At 44.4% G+C, this 25886-nt stretch overlaps 1 protein-coding gene across 2 annotated transcripts in view; it reads left to right on the top strand.

The window, feature by feature from the left end:
• LOC138492163 (uncharacterized) overlaps positions 1 to 25886 on the top strand; it is a 1449912-nt gene that overhangs the window by 1028474 nt on the left and 395552 nt on the right. For both annotated transcript variants that reach the window (XM_069619172.1, XM_069619173.1), the window contains exon 23: positions 14367 to 14615. In XM_069619172.1, coding sequence (XP_069475273.1) covers positions 14367 to 14615 — 249 coding nt within the window. The remainder of the gene's footprint in view (positions 1 to 14366; positions 14616 to 25886) is intronic.

Below are 25886 nucleotides of genomic sequence, written 5' to 3'. Positions count from 1 at the left end.
CAATACAGATGCACGTTCCAAGGACCATAAGCTCACCATGCTGGATGGTGCATAAGTCAAAGGCCTTTTATGGCCATTGGTAACAGGCCCTGGAAGCTGGAGGCTTCATGCCTGAGCTGCTGAGTTATAATGCTAGAAGTATTTAATCAACCAACAAAGATTTACAGCTTATCTAATAATAGTCACGTGATGACCAGCACCTCAGATTGCATATTCTTGGGCTTACAACCAATTTGGAGTGATCAACTCATGAGGGCTCTACTGTGTCAACGCCAACAACTTCTTCTCTTCACAAGTCACCCTCCCCTATGTTATCCAAAAATAACCTGGTGCTGTCCCCACTCCTCATCACCGCTATCTCTCTTTGTTTTCCCAAGCCCCCCCCATGCAGTAGAAAAAGCACTGCTGCTGCACCTACATGCAGCAGTGCCACTATTTCTCTTTCTTCTCCCAGGCCAAGCTCCCCCACACTATCCCAATATCACTGCCACTGTCACTACCCCCCACACCCCAGCACTACTGTCATCTTTTCTCTCAGACCCCTCACACTATACCACCATGAATAACATACACTGGCCCACACCCCCTTTATCCAGTGGCCCTTTTCACAACTAAGCCCTGTTTGGCCCTTAGAGTCAGGCAAGACCCCCCTATCTCTGCTATTGCTTGACTCTTCCTTTGAGTTCCCTGGCTCTCCCCGCCCTAACAGGAAATGCTCACACTAATTCTATACAACAAAATGACATATAAACTAACCAACACTAGCAATCATTTAGAGAAATGGCAGTGTTCACAAAAATACAGTGTCAAAATCTGACCTGTATGATGGAACCTCACAGAGAACTGCAAGAAGTAAATGTATCTACTCTAACAATGGGAGGACATTTCGGGTCACAAAGCAGTACTCTGGATTACAGACCCTCTTGTGGTAGCAGAGACTACTTTGTGCTGATAGCTGTGATGTAGCTGATATCCTGCTGGTGGTGGCCTCCCAGACTAGTAGTCCTCAGTAATGAAGTGGTATTCAGTCATTTCCAGCATAGCAGAACCTCAACTTTGGGTGTAGACAATCGCACCTAGGATGAGCAGAATGGAGCAATTTGACTTTTCTATGACAAATCTTCTACTGGGACCTGATGGCACCCCAAACAGGGTTGCATACCTTCAAATCTTCTAGAAGAAACACAATCATTTGGTGTTGAAACATTCGACTTTCCAGGCCTCCTTCTTGGCAAAACTTTCAGAGGTGTATTCAGCTTTGATGGTCACACTTTCCACTGACACGTTGTTTATGCCGGAAGATTCTGGGCTAGGGAACCAGGACCATATATGGCATTTCTCTGTTTACACCCACATACTCAAGGGAAAAGGGCTGGCTGCCCAGTTCTTACACATGGTTTACACATGGATGGCCAGTAGGCTCATGTCCAGAGTACTTAGCCAATCAGGTTTTATGCAATGCTGGCTGCATGAACAGTATGGATTTCAGAGCCCATGCAAACTACACACCTCCAATCTTGCTCCCATGCTCCACTGGCATGCATCAGTGCTTCAGTAGCCCTTGCCACCCCCACTGCCCATCCCCCTGAGAGTCCCATCCTTCTCCAATTCTCCTGTGAGTCAGCTCATTCTTTGTCCAGCACACATCCCTTTTCCGCTCAGGATGCTGATCCTCCCTTCCTTTTCTGACTCACCCTATCTCAGCTGTGCCTGTATTCAGGGGTTATTGAAATAGTACGGGACATTTCCCTTTTCTTGTGAATCAAGAATCTTTTTGGTTCACGTGGACGAGCAATCAAGGCTCAAGCTCTCAGGAGGAAATGCAGGCTGGTTCTTAAGTACAGTGTAGTCCCCAAGCCCCCACAGAGGAATGTCCACACATTATGTTAGTGATAACACAGTTCTTTATATAAATAAGGTTCAAGTTATATACACAATCACAATAACACACTTTGTGCTCACGCAATACTATAATGATAAATAGATAGAGTCTTTATGTGGTACTACAATAACTCTTCATTCCATTAAAATGCACCAACTGCTGACAGTTTGAAATGGCATACAAATCAATAGCAAAAGGTATCAACAATAGACTTGGGAAAAAAACAAGTTGGTTAAACTATTGGCACAGTTCTGTGTGAGGAGCCACCCACTTGGTCAACCTGTAAATACAGATATACTGACAAGCCCAGTCCATTTATTGCTTAGCAGAGTCTTATTTACTTCTACAAATGTTCTACTACCCCCAATATACCTTGTTTAGCAGGGTTCGACGACAGGTCATCGATGTATCCTTCTTGAGTGATCTCCCTTTAAGGCAGGAGCCACGGATCGTCAAGATTCCTCAAATAAAAGGGTGAACAATGTTGTTGAGGCAGCAGCTTTGGTCCTTGCGGTGCTCGTCGACGATCGGTCGTGTACGTTCTGCGAAGATGAAGCGTGCGGCACACCTCAGCGACGATAGTTTGTTGCCACAAAGTGTCAATGAAGTACGTAGGCCCAGCAAGGATGTCGGGTCGTCGGCTTTCAGGCGATTGGGACTCGACCACGGCTGGCTTTCGGTTCTCCGTCGGCGTCTTTGAGGACTTCGGGTGGTGGGAAACCTACCGGTGGATTCTCCTCGGTACATCAGCAACCTTGACTTTCTCTGGCGGGACAAAGCAGTCGACGGTGATGACCAAGGGAGTCCTTGATTCAAGTGTCTTACGCAATGGAGCATTGCGGCTCCGGTCAGCGATGATAGTCGTCGACAGCGATGGACTTCAATTTTCGGCGCTTCACCTCAGATTCCTCGGTGGTCCCTGTCTCCGGTCGGCAGCCTTTCGAGAACTGACTTTCAGGGAGCCTTGGTGAAGATCAGCTGGTGCACGGTGTTTCCTTGTAGCTCAGGAAGAGGTCTGCTAGCCAGGTCCTCTCTTGGATCCGTTTCTTGAAGACACAGCAGCTTTCAGATTGTAGCGAAGGGAAACACAGTCCACCTTCTTCTTCCGGCTCGGCTTTGAGATCAAGCATCAAGTTTTCACTTCAGCTTCTGAACGGTTTCCATCAGTGAGAGGTCCCCAGATATACTGTTTGGTCTCTCATTCACTCTACTGGGTCACACTCAGGCAACCAATAATTCAGAAGGGCATTCAGGCAGACAGACAGTCAATCAGGCTCACAGTGCATTCAGGCCATTCTTCTCCATCCAGACACACACAACACGGAATGTGGATTGGGACAAGCGCCCAGCCATTCAGCACGCCACACTGCATTCATACCAGTTTCGTGCAGGGCTGTCTCATTCATTGTGTCAAACACCAGATACTAGACACCCATAACATGAAATGCACATTCGTCACACACTCCTTTCACCCAGGTCCCACCCCACGGACGTACCCACAACATACAGTCATTGGGAAGGCTCCATCCAGTCTGGCTTGGACTTCTCCCCAATACCATATATGGAACTTCCACTCAACAGCCAGTCAGGGCAGGGGGCAGAGTCAGAGCTTCTCAGGACTAACAAGGTAAGAGGCAATAGAAAAAAAAAGGCCACACGGGCCATTTTGTCTTCTACCAGGAATCAACTGACTCCAATGGCAGGGCCTGGGTTTCCCAAAATGGAGGATACTCAGAGCACCTGTCTAATTCAGCATGGAGCTGCTACCAGCCCATACCCTGCTCTATGGGCCACACACAGGTGCCCAGAAGCATACACTAGGGGGTACAAGGTTGTACCCCCACCCATGGGTGCCATAAAGGTATCACAAGGGTCTGTTCACCAAACCAAAGAGGAAGAGCTGCACTGCCAGGAGTCCCACATGGACTCCTGTGCAGAAAATAACATAGAACACACACGATAAAAGGACTACAGGACAAGAACATGGAGGCCCTGTCCCTCCAATGCATTTCCAGCATCACACATATTCCCTTGTAGTCTAGAATGTATAACCAAACCTGCTTTCTCAACTGTATGCACGGCTCCAATTTAGTCAACCTGGGCTTTAGCAATCCTACAGTCCACCTCTGCGGACTATACTGGATTTTTAAAATTACTCAGCCCTTGTTGAATGCTGCTATTTTGCTCTGGCCTCTTACTCTGATATTCAAGCCTTTAAAAAGTTAGTATAGGCAGAATCTGCAAATTATAAGATCAGATTTTCACTTAAAATCAAACTATATTATAAACATTCTAGTGAATTAGTACATATATAAGTAAATTTGCCCACAGAGTGATATTGGCATATTTGTCAGGGAAATGACAGAGCATTCCCTTCCAGGCACTAGGATATTTCAATATCTAACGAAAACTATCGATACCACCACATATTGTTTCTATAATTTTACCAATTAAAGCAACTAGAAAAAAGGGTGGTGGATATATTTTGAATTTGTAGATGTCAGGCCGATATTACATTTTACATACTCAAAAAATGCCCAACAATGGGTGGGCTTGTGCCATAGCTAGGCTACCACTGTGCCAGTCATTTATGTTGTTCTTTTTCTCAAGGGGGTAACCCCATTTACCCACCTTCCCCTTGCCCTTGCAACAATACCCAATCAATACCCCAAATAGATACCCCCCTTTATGGGCTAATGAGCATGAACGAATGGAACAGAGGGTGTTTTCAATGCTGGCAAAAGGGAAAAGGCATGAAGACCCGGTACAGATTACATAGGGAATAAGAGTGAAATAATGAGACTTTGGTACAACTCTGCAGAACATATGACTCAATATGCTGAAAGGTTTCCCAGATTTCGGCAGGAATAAACATCAGTTTAGATGATAATACAAAACAAGTTGTGGGATTCATTGTTCACTGCTTATATTGAACTAAGTGCATTTACCTGCAGTGTTCCTACACCCCTGCTGAAACACATCCACCATGCATGCAGCATGAGGGTGACAACCCCATGCCACAGTTCATTAGACTATGCCTTTGCAAACAACCTTTCTGCAAACATGTTTTCACTGATTTTCTTTCCCTATGCTGGAATCAGAACAGAACCTTCAGCCTTTAGCAGCTCTGATGATGGTTCATCTTCAGACATGAATGTTCCAAAGTCTCTCTTGTATTTGGCAGTAGTTAGTGCCTTTGCACAAAGTATGCCGTTTGATTAAAAATGGTTAAAAAAAAAAAGCAAAACGTCCTGATTTGGAAACGGGATCAAAAAATCCCATTTCGAAAGTGCCCAAAAGTCTAGAAGAGGTGGTTGGAGCCGGAAAAGGGTATTAAAACAAGGGTGGTGGAGTGAGGGGGGATTTTGAAGGAACCCCACATTCTTTAAAGCAAGGGAAACGAGGAAAGAAAACATGCTAATAACATGCTGACACGAGCATCATACATGTGTTGCAAAAATCAGATTCATGTTGTGGCATTGAATCCTGGTTGTGGTAACGATAGCTGAGGCTGAGCACTCCCAAACACCGGAGACACTAAGCACAGAACTAAACAAAGGCCCAGCGACCGGTATGGTAAGTCAGAAGCAAGAGGCAGACCAAGTTTTGTCATTTTACAGTTCTTTATTTAAATAATAAGAAAAATGCCTTACTATCCCTAACCTCTGGGATTCCTTACCTAACCAAACTAAGGTGCTTGTCATCTGTAGTGAAGTCTAAAAGTAAATAGTCTGCCCTCCATCCAACTCTAAGATATTCAGCTCCTACCACTATGCTAACACAACAGAAAGCCAGGAGAGTGAATAGCTTCTCCTGGAAAGGCTTCTTCAGCTTCTGGATAGCAAAGGTCTAGGAGAAGGACTCCCTTCTCCTGGATGTTCTTCCTTAGTTTTAATAGGCAAGTCTCAGATATTGTGCAGCATTATTTTTAAGTACCTGATGTAGTTCCTGCACAAGACTTCTCCCAGTCTCTCTTTCCCCTAATTGCTTTCTGGTTAGGCCTCCTCTTTAGCCTTGTGAGTGTTAGGAAACCTGGGCAAAAGTCTCTCTTTAGTGTCTCTGAAAGTCCTTCTCGTCCTTGTTGCACTAGGGGAATGAAACCCTCTTCATATCCCTCTTGCTATTAATGTTATTCTGTTTCTTCACTTCTAGGTTTATTAGACAATGAGGACCGTATTTTCCTCCTTTGGACTCACTGTCTTCTATGTGGTCTCTCTTACTCTCTAGCCACTTACTGGGACAGGTAGGCAGAGTCCCTGGGTACACATTACTCTTTTTAACTTTGATCTGAATACTGGGACAAGTAGATTAATTCCCAGAGTATGTGTTACTCTTTTTAACTTCTGTATGACTACTGGGACGAGTGGTCTGAGTCCCACACTATTCACTACTCTTTTTAACTGCTTTCAACTACTGTGACTAGTAGGCGGAGTCCCATAGTATGTGTTACTCTTCTTAACTTTTGTTCAACTACTGGGACGAGTAGGATGGGTCCCAGAGTATTCATTACTCTATTTAACTTCTGTTTGACTACTCAGACAATTAGTCTGGGCCCAAGAGTATTATTTAATCTTCTTAACTTCTGGCCAAGTACTGCAACAAGTAGGATGTTTGCTTTCTCCACTGCCCTAGTCCCCCATGGGTCTTCCTCTGTCCCCCTCACCTTCTTACACAGGGTTTGGCATGGCTGGGCCTCTTCTCAGGTGCCGGACTTCCCATGGTTTCCAAATGACTTGCTTTCTTGCTGCGTTAGCATCTTCCTTCTCCCAACGGCTTAGCGATGTCCAGGCTTCAATGGTCTCTGTGCAGTTGTTGGACGCTCCGGTCCAACCCTCCAGAGTCCTGCCAATACTCTCACCTGTTTCTTCTTGTTTTTGGGGTTTCCTCCCCACTGCTCGACAACCTCTGTCTCCTTCAAGGTCTCTGGTCATCAGCACCTTCTTTCTTCCTCACGATGGATGTTTGGTCATTCCCAGAGTCCAGCCACGAATTGTCTGGTTTGAAGCTCCTGGAGTCCTTTCCTGTCTGACTCTATAAGGAGTCCTTCCTCTGTTTTTATCACAGGTTGCTGGGGCATCCCCAGCTGAGGTGTGTAGTCCCTCCTCTTTCTCTGATAGATGTTATGTATCCTCAGTTCACTCTTCTTCGTTACAGTACTGGGAGTAATCATTATTAATCGTCCACCAATCTTCTTCTTCATAGTATTCATGAATGGTTGTTTTTCAATAGGAAACATAGATTCTGCATAACAATAATACAAAGTGGTCTGACTTGGTGGTTTTGTTGTGGTGTTAGAGAAAAGGGTTTTAGGGAGTTCCTCTAAGGAACAAGATTCTCTGTCCCTGTGAGTTGCCGCTTACCACCACCACTAGAGGGATCATCGCAGAGCGGACTCACCTCCCTAGCCTGAGATGGAAAGGCTCCCTCCTGGGGAGAAGTGATTGAATCCTGCAATTTGTCACACCGGCCTGAATTATGGAACCTGTGTGGCTCGACTATAAAACATTAAGACACTCTAAAGTAATGGAACCTTTTGATCTGCAAATTGCACAAAAAAGGCTATTTTTGAATTTCAATGAAAAGCGCTACAATACATTGAGGTTTGCATAGGCCAGGGGTTGTGAAACCTGCAGCTCTCCAAATGTTTTAGCCTTTGACTCTCACAATCCTTCATCATTGATTGAGCTGGCTAGGGCTGATGGGAACCATAGGCCATAACATCTGAAGGGACTAGGGGCCAGATTCTCAACTTTCATTTCTACTCAAATGAGGCAATGCCCCCAAAACAAGTATAATCCAAATACAAAAAGAGCGTCTGAATGAGAGCATCACTCATTCATATGCCCTTTCCCCCTCTTTTTGAATTTGGTCAAATAACGGGTAGCGTTTCAGGACATTTAAAAGCATATCCCAAATTCACAAACTTAAGTATTTACTGGTATGTATCTATGTAGATAACGCAAGGCACATCCACCCGTAGGTTTCTTAGTGCTCGTCCTATGCAATGCAGCCATCAATGACATGGCATATACAGTTTGCAACAGCAAGGTCTTCAATTCTTTTCTGAAAGTTGTAAGGTTTCCCGTCTTGCTAAGGGCCAGTGGAGGGGCCAGCGGGAAAGCTATTTCACAGTCTGGCTGACAGTGCAGCACTGGATCTACCAGAAATGATGGACATGCCCAGCTCTGTTTGACAGAGGTGCCGGCGAATGAGCAAATCATGGCAGAGTCATTGCTGACCCTGTCATGATTTGTCTTTGAATTGCAACAGCCACACGTTAAACCATGGCTGTCACATTAACATTTTCATCCCCCAAATGGCGATGGAATTCATTTTTTAATGATCATTTCACAAAGAAAGCCTCTTTATGGCCCTGTCTTTGTGAAATGTGCTCCCAGAAACCACATGGTTTCTGGGAGCCTGTCATACATTTGTGTCGAGAGGCTGGACAGTGCATCTTTGCACCACTGCCCAGCCACTGCTGAAATGCTCAGGGTACCTTTGTGAATAAATTGACTTGAGCATTTTTCAAATACTGCGAATGAACCGAAGACATTCCCTGTGCTCCTCCCTTTTGTGCTACTTTTTGAGAATCTGGCCCAAAGGTTGCAGATCCCAGCGTAGTCTCTTGAACAATTATTTTGTGAACATAAAGTATTCCACTGCTTCAAACAATGGCTCAAAAGACAATATCGTATTAACGTAAACACATTCTATCAAAAAAAGCTAGGAACATTTGATTATTTGCATGTAGCATTCTTACTACCAAGACTCCCTTCTATAGGCTCTGCATAGTCCCTCTTTGTAGGCATTCCGACACATTTTCTTTACATCTAGTTGTCATAAATGGGCTATGCTGACCAGAAAAGATGGCTAGGTATTGGTAATCGATGGAATGGCTGCATACTCCACTGTTGCATTGCTACAGTACTTGCAGGTGTTAGTAAAGTGAAAGGGCTGCAGTGAGATTTCCCCATGAAACCTCTTTGTTTGATAAGATCTCTGCCTTCCTAAGGGCATATTTGGTCCGATGAAGAATGCCTCCTCCTGAAATGGCAGATACCAGAGAGTTATAACTAAAAGAGAACAAAAAAGCCCTGTAGCCGTCATTGGACTTGTATTAGCCTTAGCAATGTGCACGTTATGAGGCACAATGCAGCACTGAATCATTTTGAGAATATACCAGGTGTAGGCAATGCTCCGGTTGAATAGTGAAAGGTCTTTTTTTAAAGTCACATTTTTCATGTGTCGCAAGGTTTGATTCCTACGCGCAGTTTACGAGTATGTGTTTCGACTCATGGATAACGTAATGTGGCGTTTGTATAGCATTTTTGTGGCCCTTACATGGCATCAAAGCACGGCAGGTGAACACCCTTGTCATACCAGAGTCTGAGGTATGAAAGATTGGTCCGAGTGATTTAGAATGTGTGTGTGCATTTTTCCCTGTACGAAGGTAGGTAGGGGTGGTAAGTTCCTGCTAGTGACCCAAGTAGAACAGTCTTGTGGTTGGGTGCTGTGAAGGATGTCGAAGAGTATGCAAGTCAAGGAGCCTGATTATGTGTCCAGCTAGACCACATTTTTATCATGGGACTGAGCTGCATTCTAGTGGTAGAGGTGATGTGCGATATGAGCTCAGGTAGTGGCTGATTGCAGATGTGTGCGGGTGGGTGGCTGTACCTTGGGAGGGATACCGCTATGTTCCATCGAGATGGAGTGTGATATGTACCCATGACAGGGAGCAGGTCCTGCTGTGCTGGTCTACGGGATCCTTCCCGTGCGTGCTCTCTACCTTATTTGACACTCCTCATGGGCGCTATACTTTCTTGGAGTCACCTCATGTGATTCATTGATGCCCCCGCCTAGCTGTTTGGGAGTGAGGTTCCCCCGAAAGGCGGATTATGTCAGTCAAGACGCAGATTGGAAGAGCCAGGACTTGAGTGCCTTCCAGAAGGTGAGGTGATCCTCTATGCGGAGGATGCTGTCTGCACTCGTATGCTGTTTTTGCAAATGTGGGTTGTGGTGGGGAGAAACCGTTGGCTTTGTGTACAGGCTGATGATCATCAGACTAGTTGAGAACAGGCAGAACGCTGTTCAATGTAGGATCGTAACAACAAACACAAATGTAGTAGGTCTGAGCTGGGGGCGACAACTATCAAATGCTATTGTCCGGTCTAAGAAACACTTTATATGGCAGCAGGTGCAATGATGATTCAGCATACTACTGTACACCTTGTGGTAACTGAAGGAACAGCACTAAGACTGGCAGGACTGTGGGCTAAGAATGAACTGGAACAGGGGGCGTCCTACCATCAATATTTATATATTTGCAACAACTTTTATGCAATCATATTCTGCTTTATCGTGTATAACTGAGACAAGTGCATCTGTGTCTCACTAATAACCTGGGCGTAACATAGAAAAACACATTTCATCTCATCAGTGTTCCAACAGCTTTTATTGATTAGCTGCTGGTATGTTTTACTTTTTTATATACATGCTCTATTATTAAGGACTTTTTTGTGTCCAGAAAAAAGATACTTTGTGACTCTTTCCACATAATACCGGGTTTAGACAAAACAACAATGATGCACAAAACAAGTGCAATTGATCCGTAGGGCCAGAGGAATCAGAGTAGTTGGAGAAGGCGTGAAAAAGTTGTTACAAATATCTAAATATTGATGGTAGGACACCCCCTGTTCCAGATACTACTGTACACCCTCCAGCTACAGTATGTGTGGGAATAGAAATGTTACCTGTGTCGCCAAAGGGGGTATGTGCCCCCTGTCAAGGACAAAATGGAGTAAGAATCAAATGTGGTATAATGCAACATTGGTTTAAAATGTGCTGCTATGCAACTTACTCAGTACTTCTAAAATGTGTTAATTGTAATTGATGATGGGGTTATCTTGTTTGCTGTGGCTCTAAGTATTCTTTTAAAACACGAAAGTGTTAAATCACTCCTTTGTAAAGGCTACTATTGACAGACAAGCAATGATTTAAACTTTGAAATGTGGAAATAGGATGTATTTTAAATGCCAATTATTTTCACCATTACCACTTGTTTGTACCCCCACCAGCCCTGTTTGTTTGATCTGTACCCTCTTGCCCCCACTGATTCACTCCTTTGCTTGCCCTTTGCTCCACACACTAAAGTCTGGGTACCCCGGGAGGGGCACAATATGCCAATTTCCAGACAAGCATTGGCTCCTTGAAGCCACTATGGTGGTGATTTGGCACAGTATAAACGATGTCTAACATAATATGTAATCTGTTATAAAAATGTTCATACCGTTTGTTTTTTAACAAAAGTGTAAAATAAAAAGTTACAGTAACTATGTTGTAGTATAGTCGTATTAGTATAAAGTAATTGGTGGTTACTTGGAATTCTTTATATTAAACAAATTGCAAATAATTATGCAATTTCAAAACGACCATATCTTATAAATACACTTTACGAAAATGGATAGAATATCTACGTACATGCTCAAGACCTTCGCATGGTAGCTGCACACATAATATCTCTCCTGCTCTCGCATGCCCTCAGCAGACCACTCATCACCATCCATCCACCTGCCAGCTCACCATGGGTGACTAGCAGGGAGTTGGCCACCACTTACATCATCATATTGGCCTATATGCAGAAACGCATATTAGCGCCTCTTGGAATTTCTTCGTATACCTGGCATCAGGTCCCCCCGAGGGCGTTGAAGCTACAGCACGTTGTGACCATACTATTGGTGCAAGGCGCTATACAAATACCACATTACATTACCTGGACAAGCCTTTATTGCGAGCTACAATATAGGTATAAACGTGCAATTACTGCCCCAGTGAAGACGCAAATCGCAAGTTAGTCAGGAGTCAAAGTGCAGAAATCAGCTCCGTTAAATGCAATCTATGTCAGCTTAAAATGAGAATGTTAAAGTGAAGTTGACACTATAATACCGGTGTTAATTGCAGGGCCTTGCTAGAGTGCAATTTACACTAGATTTTCGATTGACTGGTCTATTCCCTACCACTTTCCTATTCAACACGGTTTACAAAATAATTGAAACCATAAATGGTCACAAAATGCACCACAGAAATTTGAAGAGTTCACACGTAGAAATTGCTCAGCATAAGCAGCGATGGGTACACAAATTAAACGGCTCTGCTGCTTCCGCTTCTTTGATCATTAAACTTTTGCACAATATTTTGTGGAGCAAGAAGTTGCACACAACAAACCCAAGTTGCACACAACAAACCCTCACGTCACAAGATGCCTTTAACTCCTGTCTAGATCAAATGCATCTTTCGAGCATGAAAAACAGTGCTCAGTAAGAGACGTCCCCCCAAACTACCAAATGTTTAGTATTCCTAATCCCCATATTGCACAGTTTGGAATCATAGACAATCAGCTCTTCAGCCTGAGGAACACAGTGCTGCGGTTGCAAGCGTGCCCCATGAAAACAGCTCCAGGTAGGCAAAGGCCTTCACCTATGTCAGATCAACCTTTCCTCCCTATTGAATCCTCCCGGATAGCTTCTCGTCTTTCCTTTCTCTTGATGTCTTACTCCTTTATGGACTCACACTGGACACTCTCTTTTGCCAATATCAAATCGTCCAAACAGTTCTGGGCAGACCCTGACAATCATCTCTCCTCAAACCAACTGAGGTGTGGACCTTTGCAGCAAATGGAAACAAGGCCTCGTACTATAGACTGAATTCTAGGTTATCACTTGAAGACAACGCTAACCTTTTTCTACAGCAGATCTCAAGTGGGGCACCAAAGGAGCCAGAGACCTGTTTTAGAGCATTTCACTGATAAATGCGCTGAACATCTGAGGTCTTAATATCCTGAAAAGTGGGAGAGGGGCCTCAAGGCTTCGAAAAATGATTCAACAAAGATCTGGCTGATCCAAAATTAAAAGCAGAGTCTTGGAGGTAACATGATGGAACGCTATGCAGAGAAAGGCAAAGCTGCATACAAAATCCACACAGAGGGCTAACAGCAGGTGGTTTGGTGGTAAAAAAGAGCATCTTCATTACCAAATGTTTGAGTCTTATAACAAATTGGCTGAGGTCTTCCAGATAATCAATGAATTGGCTCAACTGAACCAAGCTCAAAATGTGGCAACCCCAACACCTAGATTGGTGGATAACATTACAGCTTCATTCTCCAACAAATAAGAGGACATTAGAGCTAAGGTAGTTGCATTCCAACGTACCATGTTCATAAGGCCCCCAAAGTGCAACCGCTGCGTCCCGACTGCACCCCTACATCGGCAATCCTGTGGAAAAAACTGCTGGCCAAAATGAAAGCTTTGAGATACACAAGGATCCCTGTCCTGCTGCATTCATGAAAGAGGACATTGAGGCATTGACCTCGACACTCGTTGCACTCTAAAATACTTCCCTCCCTTCAGGATGATCATTTACACCCCTACAAATGCTACAGGCATCCCACAATTGAAGAAGCTTATGTAGATCATAATGATCTGACCAATCTTCGCCCAATCAATAAGTTACAATTTGAAGCAAAATTGTTGAACAAGATTAACACAGCAGAAGTAAACAAGTACAGTAAAAAAGCAACATTTTTGACATGGGCCAATTAGGGTTTAAACATATTAGCGAAATAGGAACCATTTTATCGAACTTTAGTGAGGAGATACACAAATCACTGGCCTGCCACCCCTATGGATCCCCCTAGATCTGTCAAACACTTAGGGCATGGACAACAACATTCTTCTAAATATCCTCAAATACATTATGGGGATTTTGGGTGTCGCCCTAAGTATTGCTGGCATCCTTCTTCAGGTTCTGAAGGCCCAAAGTATCTATGGGTCATTTTTTTAAACGTATACAGGGTGTAAAAGTGACATTTTAATATGCGGCCCACCCAGGCATTGAAAACTACATTTCTAATGATCAGAATCAATGGGTGCTAGCCAGGCCATTAGACAAGCTTAAGCACGCAGAGTCCATCAAATGCGGGCTTTACATATGCATGCCGCTACAGAACATACGCACAAATAGTACACCACTGAGATTCATCCTGCCTCTAACTCCACTAAAAATATACTAAATTCCTTGACCAAGACCATAAATGTTGCTGCACCCATAGAAGCTTGAGAAGAGTGGTTGCAGAACCATCCAAACACACTTTAGGGATAAAATAACTAAGATCCTATCCAGGCCGCTCTCTTCTTCTATAATAGCTGATTAGGAAACTACTAATAGAAAATGTTGTAGTTCTGGCATTTTCCCCTCTTTCAGTCTGTCATAATATTTATACTTTACACTTTCGTAATTGCTCTTCACTTCATTGTTCCAAGCATTTACCGTATGTTTCCCCTCTTTCCTTCATTATTAGTTTGTTTTGTTCCCTCACCTTCTATCTTTCTATCAATCCCTCTCTTTCTCTTTGTCTGTCTGCCTTTCTCTGCCTCCCCTCCTCTCTCTGTTATCCTTCTCTGAACGTGTGTGTCTCTTGCCCTTGCAGATGTCTTTGTATACTCGCCCAGCGGGCACAATGTGACGGTGATGTTTCCTTCCGGAGCCGGCGTGGAAGTCCGTGACATGGGCCATTTCCTCAGTATTTCTGTTCTGCTGCCCAAGGAGTTCCAGAATGACACGCAGGGCCTGATGGGTGTCCTGAATGGGTATCCTGATGATGATTTCACCTTCAGGAATGGCACAGTTCTACCCAGCGATGCTAGCCCTGAGCAACTCTTCGGATTTGGGGCAGATTGTAAGTATAGTGGGAGTTGCGTTTATTCCCTTACTGAGATACAATGATGTACATTTTGATGGTTGATGGAAATCAGGCTTGTGAAGCCCAGTCTCATAAGGGAATTCCAAAATGGCAAAATACTCAGGACCTTGGAAAACTCCCAAATGCAGGCTGTGGAAGAAGTTGAGTGGACGAGAAGGTTCTGGCCTATGAGACACCTCTTATAGTCCCCCTGCCCCTTTCCCCTTTAAATCCCTGTGCCACAGTTGCCATCTCCTGTTCCGTCTAGAAAACGAGATCATGGGGGTATTAAAAGGTTGGCGGTAAGGGGTTAACGGCGCCAGTAAAGGTGCTGGTGCCGTTAACCCCTTACCGCTGCATTACGAGGTCCTTTAGCGGGTCCCGCTAAGGGCGCTGGCTTTACCAGGCACCCTTAGTGCGATCCGCTAAAGGACCAGCAGGCTAACAACGGGCCCGTAATAAACGGGCCCATTGTTAGCATGGTCCCCATTCCCATTGAGCCCTTTTGGGCTCGAATGGGGATGGGTTCCCTGAATGGGGAAATACAGGGTCCTCCAAGGTTGGAATGGCCCGGTAATTCCCCATTCAGGGAACTCGGACCCGGTATGCGGTAAGGGGGTAGCCATGGCGCTAGTAGCGCCATGGCTACCTCCAACCTCGTAATTACCCCCCATATCTTGATCCGCACTCTGGAATTTGTTGGGTCAGATTAAGGTGTGTTTTTAAGCACCGTCTTTCTTCTGGGTGCCTGTATTCTGGTGGTCAGGCTGGAACTAGGACTTCAGAGCTCAACGCCCCGGACTCCAGACCACATGTGTGTCAGAAACAACATTATTCAGAGAGGGTATTGACACGCTACCAAGCCAGGTTTTGAGAGCTAGGGGGCTTCTACCAGTGGCTTCCAGCACCATCTAAGAGTTGATAATCACAGGATGAGGCCACTCAGTAAATAGCCGAGATGTCAGCCTGGCTTTAACAGCTGGGCTAAACCTCTGCACGCTAAGGCAAACCATTATGCCGACAATATCTCTATCACCACCTGGATTACCTATCAAAGCATCGATCCAAAACACCATGGGCGATATGGCTCACTGTGCTGCTTATCTGCTCAATGGTGCAGACTGTGCTCAGTATGGGCCAATGAAGAGTAGACCGTGGCACCATTGCATCCGGGGCAGAGGGAGACTTGTTTGTAGGACTACCTCGAAAATCCCCAGAGATTGACTCACATGGGACACCTGGATTTAGCTTATGGAGAGGCCAGGCCTCTTTTTTCTGCATTGTTAGCAAATGCAGGAAAAGCATCGCCCCAAATGCCATGGGTTTCCCCCAGGAGATGAAGCATTCAAGGCAATGGGTGATCGAGGGGAAGGGGGCTATATTTCCTTGTTCTTTTCACTTTCGTATATTGAGGACTACATCGTGCACTCTAACATCTGAAATGTATTTAAATGCTATTTTATATTTCCAGTAAAAGGACACAGTGCCAAAACAGGAACCCACAATTTACAGCATTAAGGAATTGCAGCTACAGCTGCATTACTATTGCTTAGAACTTAATAAAACTCAAAGGACGATAAGCACACGACAAGCACAACTAGTTCTTGTCTGACATACTCTGAACGTTCACTTTACTACTTTATGTACTGTGAAACCTATTTTTAGCAAATGTTAAGCGGTTTATTGGACGATCTCATTATTTTTATCTTGTTTGTAAAACAATGTTCTTTCTCATGCAAATATTTAACAAATAGTTAAATACGATCTATTGGCACGTGTACATGATGTCTAGGGAGATGGCCTGTGCTTGCCTGCTGTAGAACGAAGCGTGTAGTTTGGAGATAAAACTTGTGAGGAGATGTGGATCTTTTTTCCTGATGTAGATAGAACCTTTGTAGTCGCCTGGATGACACTTGTGCATGCATGGTGCTGCTTGATGAAGATTGGAGAGTGTAGTTTGAGGGGGAAGACTGGGGAGGAGATGCGCATGGTGTACCCTGATATGGGATGAATGTGATAGATATGAGGATTAATTAATACGAGGAGATGTGATTGATGTAATCTGCTATGCAATGAGTGGGATGGATATGAGGACGGATGGATATGAGGGATGTGCATGGAACACCCTGATATGAGACGAATGTGATGGACATGAGGATTGGTGAATATGAAGACATGCGCATGGTGTACCCTGCTATGTGATTGTGATGGATATGAGGATGGATCGATATTAGAAGATGTGCATGGTGTACCCTAATATGTGATGAATGTGATGGATATGTGGATGGGTAAATATGAGGAGATATGCATGGGGATGCCTGTATCGGATATGGGGGAGGGTGATGGATGAGGCATTTTGCATGTGTGCTTATAGTCATTGGTGACTTTAGAAGATGTTGGCAGAACTCGATGCGGGATAAAGGGCATCATCACTAGTTGGGCGTAGTGGTAAAATGCAGTGGTAACGCTATTACTGCCGCATTTACCCTTCAACCCAATCACTAGTTCCCGGAAAATGGGAATCACCATTTTCCGCCCATTTTCGGTGCTATTATCGCAGCACTAATTGCGCCGATGCCAATAGTGCCAATACACCGCCATTCGGTCCAATGGACCCAATGGGAATGGGGATTTACCTCTCCTGGCAACTCGGGATCCTGCGCAAATTGACCCGGACTGAGTAGCGGTAATGCTGATTACGTTGGGCAGTATCCCTGTGCAGTTAGCCCCGGGATACCGCCCAACCCCTGATGAGTCCCTCACAAGTTGGGCTGTAGCCCTTAAATGCAGCAGTAACGGTATTACTGCCACATTTAAGGGCTGCTCCTATCACGAGTTGGGCACTAAATGGGCTGTATTACCGCTGACTGTATTATCACGCAGTATTAGCGCCGAAGATTCCCCAATGAGTCCAATGGACCCAATGGGGAATGGGGATTTACAGTTAACCCCCAACCTGTGATCCAGTGGTAATACCACTGGACCGATGGGTGCTGATGCTATTACTGTTGAGCAGTATAACAACCGGGATACTGCCCAACTCGTGATGAGGCCCCATGTCTTCCAACTGGGAGCTCCTCTCTGCCATGGATGATGCTCGGAACTGGTTGAGAGTTCTAGTGGTTTGTGTGGTTGTCGGGACAATGCAGATGGAATAACATGGAGCATTTGATGTTCTCTGAGCAATAGGATGAGAAGCAAGACGTTTAGTGTGAGAAAGATGGACCAAGTCTGAGTCAGGGATTTTCAGTAGATGTTCTCCGGTTGAAGCTACATTTCTGGGAGTTTTCAATGATCTTACCTTCCTAGGTCAACGTCCCTGGATCTTCATCACTGCTACTATGACTTGCCTTCGTCTGCAGTGAGAAAATAAGCAACGGTTTACCTTTTAATCTCCCAAAAAGACCAAAAAGTTGCCAAATCACCAACTAGCTCCTTAGATCGCTCCTTCCATAGTTTTCCGACTTTAGCAACCCTGAAATTATTTGAGAATTATAAATCGGTCTTCTCTCTGAGCAGGGTGTCAATTGAGCTATATTGTCTCTATGATGGTCACTCTCTTCCTAGAAGTTGAATTAAACGAGATTTAGATACACGCAGGAGTGATATATGTTGTTTTGTTTTATTTAACAACTAGTGCATGTAAAGAAGGCAATGATTTTCTGTTTTAGTAATGTATAGTGTATATATTGGTGACACATTTAAATGCAGGTATTATTTTTTATGTATCTAATTGACTAATGAGTGTGCATTGTTTTATTCTTTTATTTCATATCTGTTTTGTGTATGTTTATATTTTGTGAAAAGTTCTTTTGAACTAAAACACAATTTAAAATATATATATATATTTGTATTGCTTTTTGTCACCAGGATTCCACATTTTTGCACTGTAGACTGCTGCCGAGGGCTGCACTAGTTGGCCCATGTCTGGGGATAGTGCTTGTAATGATGAGGAGGACATATAACGGCTGGTATAGAGAGGCCGAAGGCTATAATGTTATTAGAACATTCAGCCCAACGAGGACAGAATGTTCCGTTTAAAACAGTAAGAGACACATGACAAAATGTGGAATGCTTGGTCATAAATCTTATACCAGTCAGACCAGTATTGGCATCTGCCACTGCATTAACTCCAACGTAACTGCCTGAAATGCACTTTTCTAATTGGGCAATGATGCCTTATATCTGATCTGCCATAATGGGTTGTAATAGCCCACCGCCTTAGTTACTCAACAGGGATGGAGGGACAATACCATAGATTCCCGGGATGATAGCTCAGCGGCAATGTGCTCACCTTGGAAGCAAGACAACACAAAGCAACACAGGTTCGATCTCCGGGTCCACTCTTAGAAACCTCTGGGTATTTAAGCGCGTTATAAATACGCAACTAAGACAAACAATTACGCAACTAAAAAACAAACAATTGCTGTAACAGCGCCTCTATGCCCGCGGGCTGTGTGAGCGCTTTAAAAATGCTGAATAAATAAATAAATCACCATGCTTGCACCGCCCATCAAGGAATGGTTTATTGCTGTTGAACCCCTGGTTAACATATGGGATGCAAATGGTCTTTTTTGAGTGTGAAAACAGGTTGTGCAGAGCATGTGATGCTTTATTCGATGGACATCAGGGAAATGTAAGTTTGGAACATAAGGCAAAGCCCCTCCTTTTATACTTCCATACATTGCAATGAGAGAAACTGGAGGTTGGCGTTCAGGGTGATATTCTAGGCAGATAAGTGTGTGGATTAAACTGGGAATGCAGGAGGTGGACAGCGGACAGTAGGGAGGGGCAGTGGAGAGTGCAGAGCTGCTAAAGGCTTGTTCTGAAAGAATGTGTTCTGTGTGCATTTGGTAAAGCCTGTGATGTCAGCAACCAGATTATCAGCGCCGTAAACCTTGGGTGATAATTCTTATTTTAGTTGCATACTTAGGTTTTAATTGTATGTTAGCTGGATAAAATCAGGAGAAAATATCCACCAAACATAGGAAAGTAATAATTGTGATTAAAGCCATGTCTTCACTAGAGAAATGCTGATATATGGGTCTGTTAAAAAAAGGAGGATGTCTTGGTGGGATAGTGAAACCCGAGGTGTTGGCAGATGCATGTTTTAAGCACTGCGCGCTGATTCGCTTTTCATGGGTTTGGTGGAGGTACCTGGGAGCATGTTATCTGAAGGTAAAAGTCCAATATCTGATCGACTGCAGTGCTTTGCATCTGGTTAGCCATTGATGTGGGGGAGTGTGATAGCGCTAGAAAGAACAGCTTTGTTATTGCTTGATTAGTGTTTATGTGCTAACAGCGAGAAGATCTTAGTGGAGAATTAGTCGGCGGTGTCACGGTTTACTACGCAGTCACACTCAACTCAGGGATGAATGTGCTGAATCGCTCACACCGTTCATCACCACCTTCATCAACGCCTCCTTCCAGACCAACAGAGTTCCCTTCTTCCTCATGGAAGCCTGAATCCTTCCACTACTCAAAATCCCGACTCTCGAACCTGCTTTACCTAACAACTACACACCTATAACCACGGCCCCCTTTCTGCTAAAAATCTTGGCTTGAGCAGCATACTTGCAAATCCAACAACATCTGGAAGCCAACAGAATCCTAGGAACCCAACAATCCGGATTCTGCCCCGACCACGGCACTGAATGCACACTCATCGACCTTAAAAACCAGATGGACGAGATCAGAGAAGAAGGCAAAGCCGATCTCCTCCTCCTCCTAGATCTCTCAGCTGCATTCAACCTAGTTGACCACAAAATCCTTTGCCAACACCTGATAACATCAGCGTCCTTTTCCCCTGAAACCAACATGTGGACCACCTCCTTCCTGGATGGCAGAGTAATGAGAGTCTTCTCCGACAAAGCCAATGCCCCCCATGCATATAAACTGTGGGGTACCTTAAGGTTTCTGTGTGTCCCCTACTCTTTACAACATCTTTACCAAGCACCTATTTAATCTCCTGGACTAGCTCGGCATAGTCTACACCAACTATGTTGATGACACCCAGATACTCCTCCCCCTATCCTGCAACTACAACAAGGACACGGAATCACTCAACAAAGTCTACACCACCGTCCAAGCCTGGATGGCAATGCACGGCCTATGTCTAAACGATGAGAAGTCCGAACTCCTCCTAGTCGGCCCCACAATGGTCTTAAAAAAACTTGATGCACAATATGCTACCTTCAACATTGATAGTAGCATCATCGCAGAATCCCCAGCAGTAAAAACACTGGGAGTCTACCCAGACTCGACCTTATCCATGACCCGCCAAGCCAATGAGATCTCCTCCTCAGCAGCACATACCATCAAATTGCTGAATGTGGCTCGACCCTTCCTGTCCACTGAAAGCTGCATACCAATTGCCCGGGCAGTCGTAGGTGCCAGGCTAGACTACTGTAATTTCCTCTTTGCGGGCACCTTGACACACAACCTGCAGAAACAGCAGACTATCCAGAACAACTCCTTGAGAGCTGCCTTAAACAAACCAAAGCACAAACACATGTTAGCAACCCGCAGAACTGTCCACTGGCTCCCCATCCAAGAAAGGATCAAGTTCAAGGCCCTCACGATCATGCTCAAATGCATATCCAAGTCATCCCCACCATACCTTTCCCAGAAATTTACCAAGGCCTCCTCATCAATACCCACAAGAATTGCCTACTCACACAGCCTAGTCCAGCCTAGAGTCAAACGCTCTTAAACGGGCGGCTCCAGCTTCTCATCCATTGCAGCCAAACAATGAAACAGCCTACCACTTGAACTCAGAATGGAAGAATCGAATTGAACATTTCGTAAAGCACTCAAGACATGATTGTTCAACTAACTCACCTGACCCCTAGCCCCCTCTAGCCCATCCACTGCCTGACTGTCTACCAAGTTTATTAGATACATCTGAGCATATTCCAAGCATCCCCTTCCACTCCCTCCGTCAATCCGGCCTGAGGTAGCGAATTGTTCCAAAGGATATTTCTGTACTCACTATGCTTTCTAAGACCCTAGGTCCAAATGGCCAAACTGGTACTTGTACCCTGTAACTGCGCAGAGGGAGTGAGATTAGGACAGCTGTGGGAGGAGAAAGCTTCATCATCCCAATTTGACAGTGGGCTCAGCATGTTTCAAACTCACAAAATCTATCAACATGGCAAGTACCCTAAATGTTCAAATCTTTACATGTATGAATATATTTTTGAGAACTACATTTGAAGGTAAATCAGACAATGCTAATCTGAAGTGTGCACACCCTTCCTATGCAGAGATATGTTTTTTCTTAATTCACTCAGGAGCTATATCAGTGAAAATATATCCCTTCATAATTGTCATGTTACTTTTTTCCTTCATCCTCACACCCAACTTTCAAATCTCTCGGAATCAAGGGAAGGCCCAAATCAAATGTTCATTAGTAACTTTAGTTATGTTTATCACACAATCATTTTAGCATGGTTCAAAGGGGGTGACTGTCACCTTTAATAAAAGTCTGTAATGGCCATTGTGGCATCTATGCTGCCCTTTTTATGCAATAAAATGTATTTTTCCATTAATCACAGGCCTCACTCACTCTAGCCCCCATCCTTGTTCCTCTAAGTTTAATTTATCCTTACACATTTAACTAGGCAGAGGCTGGCTCATATTTATCTTAGCCTATCCCTCTTCAAGGCCTGTAAGGCCCTGGTAGCAACCCTAATGGAAATTGTATAGGAATTCTGACCTCAAGGTCACTTCTGCTGCAAGAACAGTCATAGCCTTATCAGTCCCCATTGTGGTTTAAATCTAAGCAGTGTATTTCTTCCTATAGTATGAAGTAATGCCCTGATCGATGGTTGATACCCGGGCCTGATTGATGTTTGACACCCAGACCTGTGTGTTCAGGGCAGCAGAGGAAAGGTCTTGGAGGTTAAGAAATGACCGGCTCATGTAACCTGCTAGCAAATGGCTTTTAAACTCACACACAAATACACCTGGGTCTTATCCATATGTAATTTTTAAATTTCACAGTTTCAATATACACGAGTATCACTTCTGGATTGTCCATATGTATAGGGCAGTTATATGAGAAACCCACATGCAAACTTTGAAATTCTAGCAAGCACTTCTCTCTGCATACTGTAATTTGGATGAGAACAAATAAAAAGGAAATATTTTCCGTTTCACTTTAGATGAGTGGAGCACAGTCTGGTATTACATTGAAACTAATGTACGCACAGCTGTCTCTCTAAGTAAAAGTGCAGCTCTCCATCGATTGAGTGAAAAGGCATTGTCAGTCACATGTCTTTCTTTTCCTTTCTGAAATACATTGCGTATATCTTAACACTGTTGATTCAGGCCCACTTTCTTTGCTTTAGATTTTAGGCCGGTTTTTGGTTCAATAGGCCTCATGTCTGACATCACCACTTCTGTGCTGGCCTTATACTTCAGTGGTCATTTACAAATGACTCTGGCTTCTTTATTTCTGGCCTTCTGGGTCTATATTTCACCCCACTGAGGGAAGAACGAGTAGGCCTTAGAAGGCAAAACAACCTGCTCCCCCCCCCCTTGCTCTCCTACCAGTGGCTTCTTGCAGAAAGGTCCCCTTTCACTTTGCACATTGTCACTGTCAATGGGCCTCATTACGACCCAAGCGGTAGGGGGTTAGCGGCGCCGGTAGTGCTGCCACCACCGTTAACCCCCTACCACCTCATTCCGAGGTCTGCTCGCGGGTTGCGCTAAGGACGCCTGGTAAAACCAGGTAAAACCAGGCGTCCTTAGCGGGTCCCGTGAGCAGACCAGGATTCAACCAATGGGCCCATCATTAATGGGGAAATACCGGGCCCTCCAAATTCAGAATGGCCCGGTATGTCCCCATTCAAGGAACCCGGTACCCGGTATGGGGGTAGCCATGCCGCTGAAAGTGGCATGGCTACCTCCATACTTGTAATGAGGCACAATGTCTCTCTCTCTCTCTCTCTCTCTCTCTTTCTCTCTCTCTCTTTCTCTCTCTCTCTCTCTCTCTCTTAAACAGATACATTGCACCCAGTGTGCGAAAAGTACCTGAGAGTTTGCTTATGAGAGAAGGGGTTAGTTTGGTGACTCAGGTCTTTACCATAATCTACATGGTAATGATTATGGTAGGCAATACCCTTTGGTAAAGAGAAAGGTCTGCTTTAAATGTGAAAACTCCAGGCACCCGTTTCACTTTCCTTAATATGTTGGTTGGAAGGCTGAAAGCTGCCTTACACCTCACTCTAACTTGCTCAGGTGCTGTGCTCAGTGACCAACTGGGGCGTTTTCCCATCAGGGCAGAGGCTAGGGCCATAATCCCTGGTTGTTTCTCCCAAAGGTCTGCCCTAGTTTCTTCCACAAGCATCACACTCATCTCGCACAGTGCAGACAGCCAAGGCCAAAATGTAATTCCCTTCACATCTAACAGCTACCACTTACTAGTTATTGACGCAGATCCATAACTTTGCTTTCAGAAAGATCTTGCAAACCTATTGGGGGGGTCCGTCATGATGAAATGAGCAAGAAAGATAGAAGAATTAATGTAGATTCCTTCAATAATCCCACAAAGCTAGGGACACTATCTTTTGAGACAAGGGGGTGTGGCGCTTCAGGAAAGGTACACAAAGTCTGCTGGGAGTGAAGGATGGGGGTTTTGGGTGGGAGGGGAGAGAATGGGAAGTCTAATAACACTGGAATCTTGAATTTGCAGACTCTCTGTTACTGTGCCTGTTCATTGTTTCTTCCCAAATTCCTTGGAAATCTTTGTGCAAGTGCTAAATAAAGGCATCAGGGCAAAGCAGTTATGCAGTATTTATCTCATTTTAAGACTATCCTTCCATATATAGGGAGGAGTTATTAGGGATTATCATACGCACATGGTGTGAGTCGTCACCACAAGGAGTCCCCTGGAGCCAGGAAGGCTCTGCCTCACCCATTAACAGCTATTTGTACTAGAAACGTGGGTTGAGTGCCTGTAGTTGTATGGTATCGATATTCCCTTATGTTGATTTGATGTATGAGGCGTGTGAGAATACGTACAGTGCATTTCTTCATGGGCTCGGGGATGGATGACATATCTGAGGAAATGAACACTATTTCTTGACGGAGATGCTCTGGTGGAATGTGACTCAAGGAAACTGTGACCGAATAATGAGCATATGATATCAGGCTTCATTGTTATTGATAAGATCTCTAATATAATGGTGGGAAATAAATCTCCCACACCTATTTATTTGTTTTTTTATAACACGCCTAATAACATACCTGAGCTCGGTTTCTAATCATCAATCCGGGGATTCGAACCTCTGTTGCTCTGCATGGTGTTCCTTCCAAGACAAGCGTGTTGCGCCTGTGCTATCCCCCATTCACTGTTACATATCAGATATCTAAGTCGACATTAAAAATATGAGCAGAGGATGTAGCGCAATGAAATACATAGGGTGAGCTGATGGAGCTCTCCGAAAACAGAAGGATGGATTATACCACTCAAGAACTGTTGATACTACAGCTGAAGAAGTGAAAAGAACATCATGCCAGATCAGTGATTAGTGATGATACTACAGCTGAAGAAGTGAAAAGAACATCATGCCAGATCAGTGATTAGTGTGGTGAAGAAATATATCCTGTTGAGTCTTAAGCTATTATGAGATGTATGAGGGCTCTGCGAAGAGCCTCAAAGTATGATAATATAGAAACCTGTGGATACTATTTTAAGGACCAGGTTGCTGAGTACAGTCCCATCATCTGAATCTATAAAAAACTCAGTGGTTAATATGACTAGCAAGGCCTCTGTTGATGATCATTGCGTGATCTAATGAATATCTCAGACTAAAGTACAATTGCCAAGTGTTCTCCGCTGGTGCCCTGGGCTTTGTCTCACAAGATCTTTCTGTATCATTTGACTAAAGTCTTAGCTGAGGAGATGCACAATGTTTGATCTGGAACATCTCAGGTTGGTATCATTAATTTCACCTTCTAGCAGGGGCCTCATAAGTCATCATGGTGATCCCAGGGTGTCATTGTTATAGCACTGCATCTGAAGAGAGGAGCAGAGTGTGGCTTGATGAAGTGCTCAGAGGGTTGAATGTTGGATGAAGTCTCGGAAGGTCACAGGGTGTTGCATGCTGGATGAGGCCCACTTTAGAGATCCACATGATGTGTCTGGGTATGGTAGGCCTTCAATGCATTCTACAAGAGTCTAGGGCAGTTGTACATGATTGGGGTTTGGTGCGTTGAGAGGGATGGCATCTCAGAAGAGATGCTCATGCTATAAACTGATGG

Source organism: Ambystoma mexicanum, chromosome 10, assembly GCF_040938575.1.
Source record: "Ambystoma mexicanum isolate Mex_15411 chromosome 10, UKY_AmexF1_1, whole genome shotgun sequence".
Classification (NCBI taxonomy): domain Eukaryota; kingdom Metazoa; phylum Chordata; class Amphibia; order Caudata; family Ambystomatidae; genus Ambystoma; species Ambystoma mexicanum.
Note: the sequence above shows the minus strand (reverse complement) of the source record. Positions and strands in the feature narration are given on the sequence as shown.